This window comes from Helianthus annuus, chromosome 11 (genome assembly GCF_002127325.2).
Source record: "Helianthus annuus cultivar XRQ/B chromosome 11, HanXRQr2.0-SUNRISE, whole genome shotgun sequence".
Taxonomy (NCBI): domain Eukaryota; kingdom Viridiplantae; phylum Streptophyta; class Magnoliopsida; order Asterales; family Asteraceae; genus Helianthus; species Helianthus annuus.
Genome location: NC_035443.2, coordinates 35,631,452 through 35,648,646, shown reverse-complemented (window position 1 = coordinate 35,648,646; position 17,195 = coordinate 35,631,452). Strand labels below are relative to the sequence as shown.

The 17,195-nt window shown below is 35.1% G+C and overlaps 1 protein-coding gene across 1 annotated transcript; it reads left to right on the top strand.

The window, feature by feature from the left end:
• The first annotated feature begins 5,557 nt into the window (after nt 1-5,557).
• LOC110922428 (pirin-like protein) lies at nt 5,558-9,457 on the top strand. The gene is made up of 7 exons (XM_022166733.1): nt 5,558-5,700; nt 5,793-5,842; nt 5,960-5,998; nt 6,095-6,123; nt 6,801-6,967; nt 7,688-8,027; nt 9,136-9,457. The coding sequence occupies exons 1-7, from the start codon at nt 5,609-5,611 to the stop codon at nt 9,298-9,300; spliced, it is 882 nt and encodes a 293-aa protein (XP_022022425.1). The 5' UTR covers nt 5,558-5,608; the 3' UTR covers nt 9,301-9,457.
• The last annotated feature ends 7,738 nt before the right edge of the window (nt 9,458-17,195 follow it).

Genomic DNA, 17,195 nt, shown 5'->3' with positions numbered 1-17,195 from the left:
GTATCATGTAATATTCACCGCTCCATTATCTTTACTCACAGCGAAAGACAGACGCAACAAGCATGGCCAACAACTTTCCCGCACCCGGGCGACACATAAGCCTAAAACTCCATCTTTACTTTCGAGCACTCCTAACAAGTCTAGTACTCCTACCACGCTTGCACGCGGAGCAGCACTAGACTGGGGGACTTGATGGGGTACGGTACTAAACCCGACCCGAGCGGTCGGACTTCCCGTTACTTATTGCTTTTATATTAATTATTTATTATTGTTGCTACTAACCCAACCGCGAGGCCCAACGCGTTGTAGTTTACTCTACTTTGGGTCGGGGCTTGTAGAGATAACCCCTAACTGGGCCTGGCCCATTGAGGTTAGGGGAGGCCCATATCCCCCTATATAAAGAGGTCTTCACCTCTTGAATAGGGTAGAAGATATGGAGCCGCCACACTTTTGTTACTGGAAACAGGGGATTCTTTCCCCTACCGGTCATCTCTACAGCTCCACTTTCTTCTCTTCTCCATTGCAGATCTAGGTTCAAGAGGAAGAACAAGGTGTGATTCTTCACCCTCATGTAGAGCGCGGTCAAGTCATCCCGGCGGTGAACCCGTGTTTCTTCAGACAACAAAGGATTAAAGCTCTAATTCTAAATCTCTATCTTAAACGTCTTGATTTCTCGTTGCCGACCTCCACATTGATCAAGAAAATTACGTTATGAGCTTAGTGGAAATTTATAAAATGATAAATACATAGTGAACTTTTACATGACAAACATTTCACTAAGTTTTTATGCTGAAAACTATCAAGAAGTGTATGTTCTCAAGCCACAAGCATAAGACCAACTACGAAGTAAGCTTAATGAATCAATGTCTTCTTTCTTTTGCTCATGAGCTGCCCAAATGATCATCACAACAATGAACGTGGTTGAAAATAAAACAACGTTTATCTTTGTCTTTGCTTGAAGCATTGGGACCTCATAATTGTTAATGACATTTTTGTTGAGATGAGGGAGGGTGTTCGAGTTTACTATACGCGATAAGACCTTCACAAGAGGTCGAATATCCCCTTTCCATAACTTATTCAAAAAACATATCTAGCATGCACTTTGAACAAATCCTCGATCATGTCCATAAATTTTCCAATCAATACATAGTTCATAAAGGTAATTGTATACCCATGTTGAAAGTTGGAGTCCCAATCCTATGCTATATGCACCTATGAGTCAAAGGATGCCGTATCCCTTTCATTGTACCGATTTCATTTATGCCACAAATCAAATGTATCGTGTAAAATTTTAAAATAATTATAAATGCCCAACTAACATTTATGTTAATTTGAAAACATCCAGCCTAAGACCATGTGTAGTGAGGCGTTTTTTTTTTAAATTCAAAAATAACGCCCAAAAACGCCCGGCTCTCATTACATGGGGCGTTTTTTAGCGTTTTTTTTGAAAAAAAATTGTTTCAGCGTTGTTTTAACCACGCCGCGAGATGTTTGACCAGCCAATCAGATGGAGACAGCTAGAAATTGTGCCAGAAGGAGATGAAATCGAGTCGGAATGGCTTTGTGGTTAGCCGGAAATTGTGCCGGAAAACCTGCAAATAAACGAAGAAGAAGATGGAACGCAGAGGAGGTTTAAAAGGTTTGGTTTTGACAACTTTGGTCCCTGTAGTTTAGATATGGTTTTAAAGATGGAGATAACTTTTGAATTTTTTTTTAAGAATGTAATGTTTTTTATTTAAATGAAATTTATTTAGTTTTAATTAAAAAAATTAATAATTTTGTAATGATTGACGGGCCATTATTGAGCATTATCCCACTACGCCCTTTTTTTGTAAAAACACCCAATAATGCCCCATGCTAACTGAACTGCCACATGTCGTAAAACGCCCCATAATAAGGGCATTATTATGATAAACCAGTACAGATGTTCTAAGTATTTAAATAACATCCAATGTCTAGTTTTTGGAAGCATTCAATAGCCTCTAGGTTTTCTTGATTGGTAATGATTGAACAATTACAATAAACAATAAAACTATAATAAAAATAAAAGCTATAATAGTTTAAAATGTAACCAAACTACACGACTAGTCGACTACCATTTATATTACTTTTTTAATTAATATTAATATAAAAACATAAAATTAACTTTTTCTCTTTTTTGTATCTATCAACATGTTTCAATCTTTTGATCTTGTAACGTGGGCTTGTTTTTTAAACATTTAAATACCATAAAAACTGAGTTGAGCTACACAAAAATCTAATCAAGAAAATGAATTAGACTTATGTTCCCACTTAACTTTATGGGCAAATACTCTTAGTATTGATTTTCTTACATGACATAATTCATAATTGTAGAAATGGTGGTGGTACGAGTTTGAAACGATTATTGATAATTTCAATTCTATATAATTTTTGTGTCTCATACTCAGTCTAATACCCGTGTAGAGATGATGGTGGTACGAGTTTGAAACGAGTATTGATAATTTCAATTCTATACAATTTTGTGCCTCATACTCAGTCCAATACCCGTTGGGTATATGCAGGGTAATCATTTATCGATTATCGGGCATACTCACGGACATCATGTATATCCGTTTGTTTGTTAGAAAAAATACCCGTTAAGATTTTCAAGTATATTTTTATTAGCATTCTAATTTTACATAATTTTATGTTTATAAAAATTACAACAAATTTCAAATATGATTAATTAAATACATATCAATATCACAATAAAAATGTATGAAATATCTAAAATACATAATTTTCATTTTGACATAAATCTCAAAAGATAAACTAATACCTCATAGCTTACAAAGCATAAATCTATACGTAAACCAATAAGAGGAGACATGTCATTCATTAGAGCCATCTATTTTTTAGTTTTCTCATCTCTATCCCCTACTTAATTATAGATAATTAATATTAATTAAAAGATAATTACAAAATTAATTTAATATAAATTTAAATAAATCGTATAGGAGATAATATAATCTTTTGAAATATTTATTAGATTTCAAAATTATTTATCTTGAAATTAACAAAAGACGTACACTAAATATAAATTAGAGTTAACTTTCGTTTTCCTCCTTGTGGTTTGGTCTTTTTAATGGTTTTGTCCAAATCCTTTAAAAATAGCCATTTTACTCCCCGATTTCCTATTGGTTCTCTAATATACTCCCCGGCTTTAACTATATTCATTTTTATTGTTAGAAGTAAGGGCAATTTTGTCTTTTGAGTTCAAAGTAAAGGTTATTCAGTAATTTTACATATTATATAGTATTTATTTATTATTATCTACAAAAAATCCAATCCATTTTTCAATTCATCATTCATCAGTCTTCTCTCTCTATACCTTTTGTGACCACCCATCAATCACCATCCTCACTCACCATCCACTGCAACCACCACACACTTTCACCGCAACCACCACCACCTCCATTACCACCAGACATTACCATCACCCCTAACCACCATCCCGCACCAACAACCCCGCACCACCACCACACTGGCAGATCTGAACAACCACCATCTCGCATGGCGCACCACTACCACCATTCTGCACTAGAAAGAGAGAGAGCCGCACGAGAGAGAAACATGAGAGAGAGAGAGAGATGAACGCAGATCTAGGGTTTCGAGCCAAGAAAGAACTCTAGGGTTTCGGTAACCACAGAGATGATGACAGTGGATCTGAGTTTAGAAGGTGACAACCTCCTAGGTTTCGAGCCAAGAGCTCTAGCTCCGACGACTTTACACACTCGGATTATGACGGTTACGACGGAGTCCATTGGAACCGTCGTTGGGTGGTGTATAGAGATCTCTGATGTCGGTGGTTTATGTTGGTGGTCAGGTGGGGGTGGTGCAAGGTGGAGGTCAGGTGGGGGTGGTGCAAGGTGGTGGTCGGTGGGGGTGGTGCAAGGTAGTGGTTGTTAGGTGGAGATGGTGGGAGGTGGTGGTTAGCAGGTACAGACGGTAGGAGGTGATCGTTGATTGTGAGAAAGAGAGTTATTAAATGTGAATGATGATGTTCATATATGTTTTTTATTGAAATATCTGTTGATACATGTATTAATCATGAATGAGAGTTGTTTTTTTTCTTTTTTGTATATAAATACTAAATAATAATTGAAAGAATGAGAAAAGACTGAAATGCCCCTCATGACATGAGGGGCACATGACCAGGATTTAACGGTGGAAATGGATGTCATTTGGGGCGGGGAGTAAAATGGTGATGAGCTTCATAGATCAGGGAGTAAACTAACTATTTTTAAAGGAGTGAGGCAAAACCATTAAAGTGACTAAACCACAGGGAGTAAAACGGAAGTTTACTATATAAATTCATATAATGTAAAGAGTTAAATGTTATTTTAATCCATATGGTTTGGATTATTTTGTCAGTTTAGTCCAAAGGTTTTATAAAGATATAACAAGATATAACTTTTTATTGATTAGTATATAAAATTACATGTGCTCAACCCATATAATACATGAGGTTCTCAAAAATGTAACTTTTCTCATTATTTAATATATAAAATTAAATTTACTCAACCCGTGCAATACACGGGGTTCTTAAAGATATAACCTTTTTATTATTTAATGTATAAAATTACATTTATTCAACCCATGTAATAAACGAGATTTTTAAAGATATATTGTTTTATTATTTGGTATATAAAATTACATTTATTCAACCCGTGTATTACAGGGGGTTCTAACCTAGTAATACCATATAGTAAATATCTCAAGAGAAAAGATAAATTTATCATATAATGAAACTAGTAGAAAAAAGATAGCCAAGGGTCAAGATAAACCAAAAACTAATAATAAGTACTTTTATTTTTTGACATATGGTCAAGATAAACGGGTATGCGATATTGGATAACTAGGCAAAATATCATTTAATCACATATTCATAAAAAGTTTTAAAACCAATCTAATATCTGATCCCATATAGTCGTATTACTCGACCTAGACATTTTTTTCGAACGGCAATTTCTTTTTTCTTTCGTTTGTGTGACTTAAACTCAAGACCTTCCTCTTTTAAAATGTTTAAAGTCTTTATCGTTGTCAATACACCACCACCCAATTGGTTCGACCTAGAAATTTTAGGTTTTAGATATTTTCATCGGGTTGGTTTTTTTTTCCAATCCTACACACTTATAAACATTCATCATTATCATCATTATACTCAGTAAATTTCATCAATAGCAAGGTTAAGATAAGGTTTAAGGGAAATAAGATATAACCAACCTTACTTGTATCCCGTATAAATAGAGTTTTTCAGGGAGATAGTTATAAACATTGAATATTTTAAAGAGGCTCAAGTGTACCTATATAAGTTAAACTTTATGCCCATGGGGTACCACGTCAGCCATAGCGAACCGTAATGCAATGTATCACCATGTCACGATGATCAAGTGATGACATCATAAGGAAATTCAATACCCATATCTCAAGTTAACTCCCAAGTGGGCCCTAATGGGCCGCTCACCCGTATTCGTTTGACCCTCTCCCTCCTTCCCCCACTGTATAAATACCTTACAAACTTTTCTTTATTCTCACCCAAATTCAAACAAACAAAGATTCAAACTAATCTTAAACAAATCAAACAATGTCCGGTGATCCTCGTACTGTTGTCAGAAAGTTTCTTGCCAGACCCCAACATGAAGGTGCTGGAGCTGTTGTTAGAAGAAGCATTGGAAGGTTTTTACACCCACTGTTTCATTAAATGCCTCTCACAAAATATATGTATATGTTATATGAATGATGTTGATTTTTTTTAATTTCTTTTTCAGGTTTGAGCTTAAATATTTTGACCCTTTCCTTGTTCTGGATGAATTCTCTAGTGAGTTGCACTCCTTGTCTCTGTTTTCTTCTTTTACATATATAAGTTGCAACTTTGTATGGAGATTAAGGAAGTAAAATGTTGCTAATGGATGGTTAATTTGTTTATAATTTGTAGTAACCGCGCCTGCTGGATTTCCTGATCATCCACATAGAGGTTTGTTTATTTTGTGCTATATGTAATCAGCTAATCACCATGCAAATTCATCGACCCGTTTGAAAACATTTTTCGTTTTCTTGTTCTTTTAAACAGGATTTGAGACTGTCACATACATGTTACAGGTATGATTCTGCACATTCTTATCTAAATATGTTTGAAGTGAAAAGTTGATAAAGTTCATGGAACCGATTAGGTTGTTAACATTTTACATTAAACACGATGTTTATGCGGTTTACACTTACCAACCTTATTGCACTAGTCTCTTTTATAAATCTAAACATAAAGATTCGAGAAAGAAAGTATTTGTCTTTGTCTTACTTTAGTGCTCCAGTGAAAACTGCACTTGCTTTTTTTTGTGCTCTTTTCCCTAATGGGTTTGAATGCTTCTTTGAACTCAATCCCATTTTAGTAATATATCTCTCTCTATATATAAATTTGTTTGTAGTGTCTTTGACCTTCTAGATAAAGTAGTTAGATGGTTGTAACTTGTAACTTTTCGGGTCAAACGTCGTTTTTGAAATAAAGAAATACCAAGGCAATGCAGAAGTAGTTCTTGATTGTTATACCATACCTTTTAATGACTTAAAAAAAGTTATTTGGATGTGATTGTGCATACACTCTTTACTCACTTATGTTAGTGGTAAATAGGATTTTAAATAGTGTTTGACTTTAGAAAGTTATATCTCCATTTAAAATGATAATAGTTGGTAGTTGATGATAATCCAGGTGATGATATGGGTTTAGTGGGGTTAAAAAGGTTTGAAAAAAATGGATTAATGATAATTGTGGTTAACTACAGGGAGCTGTAACACATGAAGACTTTGAGGGGCACAAAGGGACTATTGAAGCTGGTGATTTGCAGTGGATGACTGCTGGAAGAGGAATTGTGCATTCTGAAATGCCTGCTTCAAATGGCACTCAAAAAGGATTGCAATTATGGATCAACCTCTCGGATAGACATAAGATGTAAGAACATCACTTGACCTGTCATCGTTTTGTGGGGGTGGGACCCACAATTTTCTCAACCAGTGCCTAGGGGTGACCCACCGGCCACGGCAACCATGCCATTCGTGTGTGGACTTACAGGGCTTTACCCCCTCCACTATGGATGCTCTAAGTACAAACATATCTATCAAAAAAAAAGTTTTATTTTTTAACTTTATCAAGATATCAAATGGGACATGTTTACGGGTGGGTTGACAGTCGAACCCAAAAATTTGACAAAAAATGGAAAATTGTGTCCTGATATATGAACCAGAAAATGAGTTTTCACGACGTGTTTAACCCAATTTTTAATCTTTTTTGTGTATTAAATTAATATTTTAAAATTACAAATTTACAACCAAAATACAAACGTTAAAATCTATATATAACAATTACATTTAAACTAAAAAACATGATGTTTGTTTCTCTTTTATTTTTTAAATTTTTGCATAAAATACCCAATAAAAATTTTTTTAATAAAAGAATTATACATATAAATGGGTTAAACGGGTCAAATCGTGAACCCCCAAGTTGACCTGAACATGATCCATTTAACTGAACGTGCTCACAAGTTCACCCCGTAACAGACTCGAACCTGTTTAGATTAAACTAAACCAGTGAATTTCGTATCGGTTCTTGTTAGAAATTTACACCCCTAGATTTCATATATGCACGGAATGTACTAAACATAATTATGAACAGGATCGAGCCAAGGTACCAAGAGATTGCAAGTACAAATATTGCAGAAGCTAGTGAAGATGGTGTTACTGTCAGAATAATAGCAGGTGAAAGCTTAGGGATGCAGTCACCAATCTACACAAGAACACCTACTATGTTTCTTGATTTTACACTTGAACCAGGAGCCTATATGCAACAACCCGTACCCGAATCATGGAACGCGTTCGTTTATATACTCGAAGGCGAAGGAGTATTTGGGAAATCAAGATCATCATCAACCACAGCTCATCATTTACTACTTTTGGGCCCTGGAGACAGGCTCATGGCATGGAACAAGTCATCTAAAATGCTCAGGTTTATATTGGTTGGGGGCAGTGGCGGACCCAGGAATTTTTTCATGGGGGTGCGGAATATTTTTAAAAATTTTAGGCCCCTATGTATATAAGTAAAAAAACTGGTTCGTATCGGGTCGGGTCGGGTCGGGTCATGTAAAACAAACGAACATCAAACTAAATTTATATAATCATCAAAAACATGTCAAACCTTGTTACAAACATAATTAAAACGTCGACGCCCTACGAGTTTTCATTTTTTGAAATCTATCCAAAACATCATCTAAAATTAAAATTCTTAAGCAATTCTTTCTCTATATAACATAAGTTTATCGCTCCATAACATAATGTTTCAAATTTAATTTTAATTTTCAACTATTGAAGCCCTAGAAATCATAACGTAAGTTGTAATCACCCTAAAAATATATAAACAACATAATCTAAAAATATATAAACAACACAATCACCCTAAAAATCATCTAAACAACCATAAAAACGTCAAAACACACAAAATTTCAAACCTATTCAACAACTTTATTACCCTTTTTTTCTCCTATAATATCAACCAAAGTCATCAAAATAACAAAGAAACTTACCCGTGTTCGGATTCCGGTTAGATTTGGTGTCAAACGACGGTGGTATGGTGGCTGATTACGGTGGTCGCCGGCTGCTGGACTGTTGTCGCTGGGTGATGTTGTTCGTTGGCAGTGCAGGGACGCAAGAGAGAGAGAGCGGGAGAGAATTTCTAAAGGTTTTGGGCTTTAATTATTTTATTATAGTTTGAAATATTGTTGGGTTTGGTTAATGGGCTAAAACTTAGTGGGCTAACTAGTTAGGAATTATAAGTGGGTAAAGGTATGGGTATTTGGGTTTAGTTAGTTAGGTATTAAAAGTTATATAATTTAGGTAGTATTTTTTTTAAATAGAAGTTTACTAAAAAAATATAAAATATAAATTGATAACACTTTTTACCTAAGGGGTGCGGACGAAAAATTTCAAGGGTGCGGTCCAAAAATTCCAAGGGGTGCGGACGAAAAATTCCAAGGGGTGCGGACGGGATTTTCGACGGAAATTAGCACTACTTTTTTTTTTCCCGGAGGTGCGCCCGCCCACCTTAAGGTGGGTTTGGGTCCGCCCCTGGTTGGGGGTGAACCCATTGGTCAGCCTGTGGTTCAGTGGGGTCCTTTTGTTATGAACACACAAGAAGAAATTGACCAAACAATTCAAGATTTTGAAAATTTTGAAAATGGGTTTGAGAAAGCAAGGTATTGGAGGTCTGAAGCTACACAAGATCAGGAGTTTTAGATATTTGTTTTTTTATTTTATTTTTGTATTTTGTTTTTCAGAAATAATATAGATAAATGTCTAGCTATTTCAATGAATGATTTTTAGATTTCATTCATTTGTATATCTGGATTTGCTTTTAATTAAATTAAAAATCCTTAAGGTTATTTTTTAATTATTTATCGAGTTTAAATAATGATTAAAAAACATATTCAAATCCAACCTCAACGATTACCTTTTTCAAAACTCTTAAAGATATCGTGTCAATTGTAAACTGGTTCTAACGACACTAGTTAGCATCATATCGATAGAACTTATAAATTTGAGTTAAATGTCATTTTAGTCTCTGTGGTTTGGGTCATTTTGACAGTTTAGTCCAAAGGTTTCATTTTTCCCCTGTGGGTCCAAAAAGGTTTCACCGTTGCCCCATTTTAGTTCACTGGGTTAACTTCATCTATTTTTTCTGTTAACGAGACAGACAATTCGGTCATTTTATATTACCGAATTGCCCTTTTAGTTAACAAAATTACATATAAAATGACCGAATTGCCATTCTGGTTAACAGAAAAAATAGATGAAGTTAACCCAGTGGACTAAAATAGCAACGGTTAAACCTTTTTGGACTCACATACGAAAGATAAAACCTTTAGACTAAACTGACAAAATGGCCAAATCACAGAGACTAAAATGATAATTAACTCTATAAATTTTCTTTGTTTGTGATTCTAGGTCCCATTTCCACACATTTTCTCTGTTGGGTTCCCAAAATAGAAAAAAACTAAGATAGTGATGAAACATGAAATGAAAATATGAATGATATTATAAAATATAATATAAATGAATAAATGAAAAGCTTCTTTTTTTCTTTTTTTTCTTTTGTGTTGAAGGGCAAAATAGACATATTGGATGAAACCACAAACTTTTGATATCTTTTAGGAATCTAAGGGTTTCTTTATTCTACTTGATACCTTTTTTTCACAATGGCATGATTGGGCTTCTAGAAGAGTAGGTGGGCCCAAATAATGTTGCAAAAATGGTACTTGAATAATTTCATTGAAGTGGAAAGACTTGCGGGACATACGAGTAAGACATCCGGTTAAGAAGTGTTTATCAATTTCTAAGAAATTAACTCAAAATTTTCATCATTTATTAATTTAATTGTTAAATAAAAATCAATAAAATCCAAATAAAGACATTAAGATGTTTTGTTTGATATTCAATGGAAATTAAGATGGGAAAGTGACAACTCAATACTCATTTTTATTTCTTCTCTAAAAAAGTAAAAAAAATTTAAAACTAGAGTAATCATCAGGAAATTTAGATAAAATTTCAAATTTATTATTTAATGTAATAACATGAAAATAAAAAAAAAAACTTGGCAGAATTTAGCAGAAAAATATGGAGCATAGGCCATTTTTGCAACACGTCGACTTATTATATCTCATACGTTACCCCAAAGAAGATAAGAATATGGAGTTTGACTTTCTGACCATTGCTTAACATGTGGAGGGGCTTGACATGTTACACTAATTTACTAAAAAAAATTGTAGGTTATATAGTTTATCTGAATCATGTTCAGACTTCTAGATTTAAACCGTTAGGAATATCAATAAAAAATGTCAAGGAATAATATACTTTCCATTATGAAACATGTATATGTATATGAAAAGTGATAAAAGGTTTCTAAGGTTGTGACTCATCACAATATTTTCTAGAAACGACATAATGTAAACAATAAATTTAATCTGGTTATAAATAGCTTCTACCGTTGGTTTATATTAGTAGGAACTTAGTTGCCAATGAAGATTACATAAACAAGGTCATATTGACTGTACAATCACCATTGATCGCTCGGTTACGTTGAACAATCAGTTACTACTTATCAATCAATTACTACAGACCATTCAGCTACTACGGATGATGCAGTTTTTTTTTCCAACTGTAAAGATCAAAAGCCAACTCTAGACGCTTTAAACATTGATAATCATTTTTTCCGTCTTTATTGATGTCGCTCGCTGATTTCTTAATGAGATCTCCACCAAGGATTATACCCTTGAACCCTTGTTGTTCCCTGAAGCTAGAAATTGGATTACTCGTGAATAAGCGTAAACTCACCACCTCCCAACTCATATCAAAGCTTATTTTGCTTTTTCCTCAGTTAAATATAAATCAATCTTAAATGATATTATGAAATTAAAAACCTCAAAAAGATTGATAGATACAAGACAAAAGCATCTGGGGGGTATGGGTGGTCATCACTCATCACTTATCAGTTATCACTCACTCACAACTTCCAATCAAGTTCCGCCACGTCATCGAGCTTTATTCCATCACTGGTGATGGATTTTAGTGGAAATGCCCATCACTTCAACACCCAACAATAAACCCTCACATTCTTCCATTCTTTATGCGTGATATTCTTAACGCGTTATCAAATGCACGCGTGATGTAAAATAATGACGGTGGTGTTTTATCTATTTCCATGCGTTATTCATTCTCATCACGTACTAATTTCCAACCGCCCCAGTGGCCTAATATATTGTTGCTTGAATAACACGGAATCCTATAGACAGAGTTGTGTTTTTCAACATCACATCTGACTAATCTCTCGTCTACTACTAGGAGTGGGATTCTGTCTACTATCTTTGATATGCAGATTAATGAAAATTTATGCATATTAATGAAAATTTATGGTTTTATGAGAAACCAGTATCGATTAAGGATCGACAGGATTAAAAGCTCCAAAAGAAAGCATATACCTATTGTAAAGGTTAAACGGGAAACCGTTGGGGCCCCGAATATATACGAGAGGTCGTATTCACTTTGTAACAAAAGAACTCCTATCTTTTTAGCAAATCTCGAGGTCGAGATTTCTTTTAAGGGGGTGAGGATGTAACACCTCGTAAAATCACGTCCAATGATGTATCGACACGTGTACTAAACCTTGATAAAGTCAAACGTTGATTTTGAGGGATAATTTTGCGAAAAATCGAAAACTTTGAATGCGAAAGGCCTAAAAGTGTCGACATGCTTAATATAAGCCTCTGAATGACGTTACACGGTATTCATATTCACAAATGAGCCACTTGTTGGTCGAAAGGAACCGTTTGCATAATTATTTGAAAGTTTGCGCGTCGAAGGGTCAAAAGCGTCAACATTTTAATTCTTACCTCTGAGTGACCTTTTAACAAACCGAGAGCTTCATGGTGTGTGAATATAATCTCTCGAATACCCGATATTGGCCATCTAAGGCTTTTATGCCTATAAGTGACGTTACGCGCAACTTTGCAAGTTAAAGGGGTTAAAAGTGTCAATATGTTTAATTGTACCTCTGAGTGACCTTTTAACAAAGCTGAAGCATCGTAATGTTTAATAATACTCTCGAGAATGCCTAATATGGATTAGATAAGGCTTTGATGCTATTAAACGATGATATGCGCAAGTTTGCGCATTAGAGGGACCAAAAGCGTCAACTTTTAAATCTGCGCCTTTGGGTGACCATTTAAGCGAACGGGAGCATCGTAATATTTAAGAACAATCTAGGGAATACTCGATATGGACCACGAAAGGCTTGGATATCATTAAACGACATTTCGCGCTACTTTGTGCGATTAAGGGACTAAAAGTGACAACTAGCGAAACTACGCTTTTGAGAGACCTTTTGAACAAACCGGGAACTCCGTATTACTCAGTCGCCCTCTTGAGTATGCCTAGGATTGACCATTATAGGTTTTGAACCTTGTATTAATATATGACGAGATTTTAGAAATTACACGTCAAAAGTGTCAATATTAGTATTATATAAGCATAAAAGAAATGAAGGGTTGTTTTCGGACAAGAAATGAAACTGATGACTAACTAAGCCTGCTTCCATGGACTGACAGGCTGCACATCAGCAACAAATTATTTTTTTAATCATTGGTTCGCTTATTACTTGACCATTATTACTAGCAAACAATTAAAACAATTCAGGGACCAAACCCGCCAATAAGCTAAAGCTGATTTCTTGTTGGCTGAGCTGATCTTGTCACGGGTCATGACCCAAGTCCGGGACTGCTCTCGCGGGTCATCAAGCTGCATAACAGCAGTAATATTATGGTGTTGAGGATTGTCCATTTTTTTCAAGTTCCCCTATACATTAAAAGGATATAAGAATGACAGGGACCAGATATGTAATTCTGTCAAACATTGAAGTTGGGTCAGACTGCCTCACCAGCTGCAAAGCCCACTGGGCTGGTATTACGCGGGCCATCAGGCCCAACAGCAGCAGCAAAACAGCATCTGTTGTGTTTCTGTTGCGAGAAAATGAGGAACATGGACCAAATCTGTTAACTGCCAAACTTAAGCTGGGCCAAACAGCCTCGCGGGCCGCCAGAAAGAACCCAGCAACGGCTGGTTGTTTTTGAAAGTTAGTTTTGATTGTTCCTTGTTTCCAATCCATTCCAAAACCATTTTAATCACTCTAGGGGCTGCCAACTGATTTTATAACTAGTATTACACCTGTTTTAATCTGGTTAACTCACTCTAACACTTGGCACAATCAAATCATTCCTCAAAAACTATAAATAGGCCAAGGAATTCATTTCTCCAACTCACACTTTCCTTTCAATTCTGCTATCTCTCTCTATTCTTGAGGATCCTGATTATTTTGGAACCTCTATTCAGTCCACAGGACCATTGGTAAGTGTCCTTTCGTGACTAGTTTATCTTATTTGGCGTTTAAAGCTAAAAAGTCAAGCGTTTACGATAAACACTTTGACTTTTAGCTAGACCATATATGGTCAAGCCATTGTTCGCAACGAACATGGCTACGTGATCGTAATTAGGTAGGTATTAAACCCTAAAAAGGGCACCTCCTAATTATCACGTTTACTTAGTTAATTGTCGGGTCAAAGTAATTAAAATAAAAGTCAAACGGGACAGTTTTTAAATAAAATTCATAACTGATAATATAGAAGCTATAAAATCAGTTTTGTCACTTAAATAACTTGGTAAATACTAATTGAACATGTCTAGGCATGTTCAACCCGACAATTCTAAGTTTAGGCTCGGTTCGCAACCGAAAGTCGCAAAAGTAGACTTTTGCTTTGACTTTCAGTTCTGACCCGATTTAGCTTAGTTTAGTTATGCCTTAGGGTTCCTTTGGGACCACACTATATGTTAGTATAACCCTCTGAGGTTATGCTACATGGTTCCTTAGAAATCTGAATCATTTGCATATTCCCGTTAAATGCTTACAATGGACCATATTGCCCTTTTATCATTAAAACGAAATTTTTGAAAATGTGAGAGGACAAAAACCTTTATTACTGATATATTAGTATGTCCTAAAAATTTGACGTCCGTTTCTGGTCTAAAATGAAAGTTATGCGTGATATCGTAAAATGAAAGCTTTTTGTTAATTAAATAGCATTTTTGGCATAAATCATATTTAAACCCAATTTTTGACACCAATCTTTCTACCCAATGTTATAATATAATATTTTGGGATTTTTGGAAATTTTTATCAAATTTTATACTGACCGTAACATAGAGTTCTTGCATGGACTCGGTAATTGACGATAATGCCCTTTTCATCAATAAAATGAGTTTTATGCTTCATTTGCATGTCAAACCTTTTTCTACTGATTTTATACATTAAATAAAATATTTTAAACAGTTGAGACTGATCAAAATCTCAGATTTCCTTAAATAACCCGAATATCATCAAATACCGACTTTTATGCGCATAGTATGGTTTAAAACCATATTTAGCACCTAAGACTTGTTACCTACTGATGTTATAAATAAATTTTTATACTTTAACAGTATGTTTAAGTCTTGAACTCAGATTTTCAAATTTGACCCTTAAAACATATGTGAAACGACCAAAATGCCCCTACGGTGCATAGTTTGGCCATAAACGATAAATTTCACATATGTATGATATCTTACTGATGTAACTTGTTAAAATAAATTTTTTTACTGATTGTTTTAGACCAGAACCTCAGATTGCTATTTAACCTGTTTTATAAACTTTAAAATGACCAAAATACCCCTACGGGGCTTAAATGGGTTTTAAATTCGTTTTGGGCATAATGGAAGATATCCTACTGATATCATAACATATTTAAAGCATATTAACTTGTGGAACTTGTACATGAATCTTTTGGTTACCCGATATGCATATTCGCGTTCGGTACGGTTTATGTAGCTAGTTTGCATAAATTAACCGAAACGGGTCAAACCTTATCATTTTTACTTCAAAATCCAGAATGTATTTAGTTTACCCATTTTATACAAGTCTTCATACTTGTTGGGTCTAAATCACATTCTAATCCGGTCTTCGCTTAATCTTGCGTTTTGAACCGTAAACCTTTCTTTAAAACTAACCGGTCTAAGTTATAACTTAAATAAGACCCGTTAGGAATCTAATAGGTTATTAAAACCTTCGTTCCAGATTAGGAGCCCAGTAAAAGCTACTTGTACTTGCTGATTTGATATACGGCTGAGAATAAAATTTTATTTTAGCTCAGGTAAATACTTTTAACTTATTTCCCTTATACGGGCTTGGGATACGGTAAATTATTACCGCTTGGTCGGGTATTGAATCTTTAATCGATTAGTGGTTAAATCATTGAGATAACCCGTTTTAATCTGTTTTGTTTGATGCAATGCCTTTGCGGGGTTAATGACCGTGTCCTGGATATCCTTGGCTCATTCATTGAAATGGCCACGACTTAAGCACGGGGTGTAGGCATACACCTGACAGTTGCGTATGTAAAAAGATATACCCGGTTGTTGAGGATAACTCGCCATGGGTTTATATTACGTGGTGTGTCTATTAATCTTGTTCCGGCTTCTATACTGGGTCCTGAACGGACTAAGTAATACGGAGTTCCCGGTTTGTTCAAAAGGTCTCTCAAAAGCGTAGTTTCGCTAGTTGTCGCTTTTAGTCCCTTAATCGCACAAAGTAGCGCGAAATGTCGTTTAATGGTATCCAAGCCTTTCGTGGTCCATATCGAGTATTCCCTAGCATGTTCTTAAGTATTACGATGCCCCCGTTCGCTTAAATGGTCACCCAAAGGCGCATATTTAAAAGTTGATGCTTTTGGTCCCTCTAATGCGCAAACTTGCGCATATCATCGTTTAATAGCATCAAAGCCCTATCTAATCCATATTAGGCATTCTTGAGAGTATTATTAAATATTACGATGCTTCAGGTTCGTTAAAAGGTCACTCAGAGGTATAATTAAACATATTGACACTTTTAACCCCTTTAACTTGCAAAGTTGCGCGTAACGTCACTTATAGGCATAAAAACCTTAGATGGCCAATATCGGGTATTCGAGAGATTATATTCACACACCATGAAGCTCTCGGTTTGTTAAAAAGTCACTCAGAGGTAAGAATTAAAATGTTGACGCTTTTGACCCTTCGACGCGCAAACTTTCAAATAATTATGCAAACGGTTCCTTTCGACCAACAAGTGGCTCATTTGTGAATATGAATACCGTGTAACGTCATTCAGAGGCTTATATTAAGCATGTCGACACGTTTAGTCCTTTCGCATTCAAAGTTTTCGATTTTTAGCAAAATTAGTCCCTCAAAATCAACGTTTGACTTTATCAGGGTTTAGTACACGTGTCGATACATCATTGGACGTGATTTTACGAGGTGTTACATCCTCACCCCCTTAAAAGAAATCTCGACCTCGAGATTTGCTAAAAAGATAGGAGTTCTTTTGTTACAAAGTGAATACGACCTCTCGTATATATTTGGGGCCCCAACGGTTTCCCGTTTAACCTTTACAATAGGTATATTCTTTCTTTTGGAGCTTTTAATCCTGTCGATCCTTAATCAATACTGGTTTCTCATAAAACCATAAATTTTCATTAATCTGCATATCAATATGCTATCGATACTAGCTTCAATTA

Coding starts and splice junctions, on each gene's coding strand:
- LOC110922428 (XM_022166733.1), top strand. CDS start 5,609: ATGTCCGGTGATCCTCGTACTGTTGTCAGAAAGTTTCTTGCCAGACCC. Junction 5,701..5,792: donor GTTAGAAGAAGCATTGGAAG/GTTTTTACACCC, acceptor TTTCTTTTTCAG/GTTTGAGCTTAAATATTTTG. Junction 5,843..5,959: donor TGTTCTGGATGAATTCTCTA/GTGAGTTGCACT, acceptor TATAATTTGTAG/TAACCGCGCCTGCTGGATTT.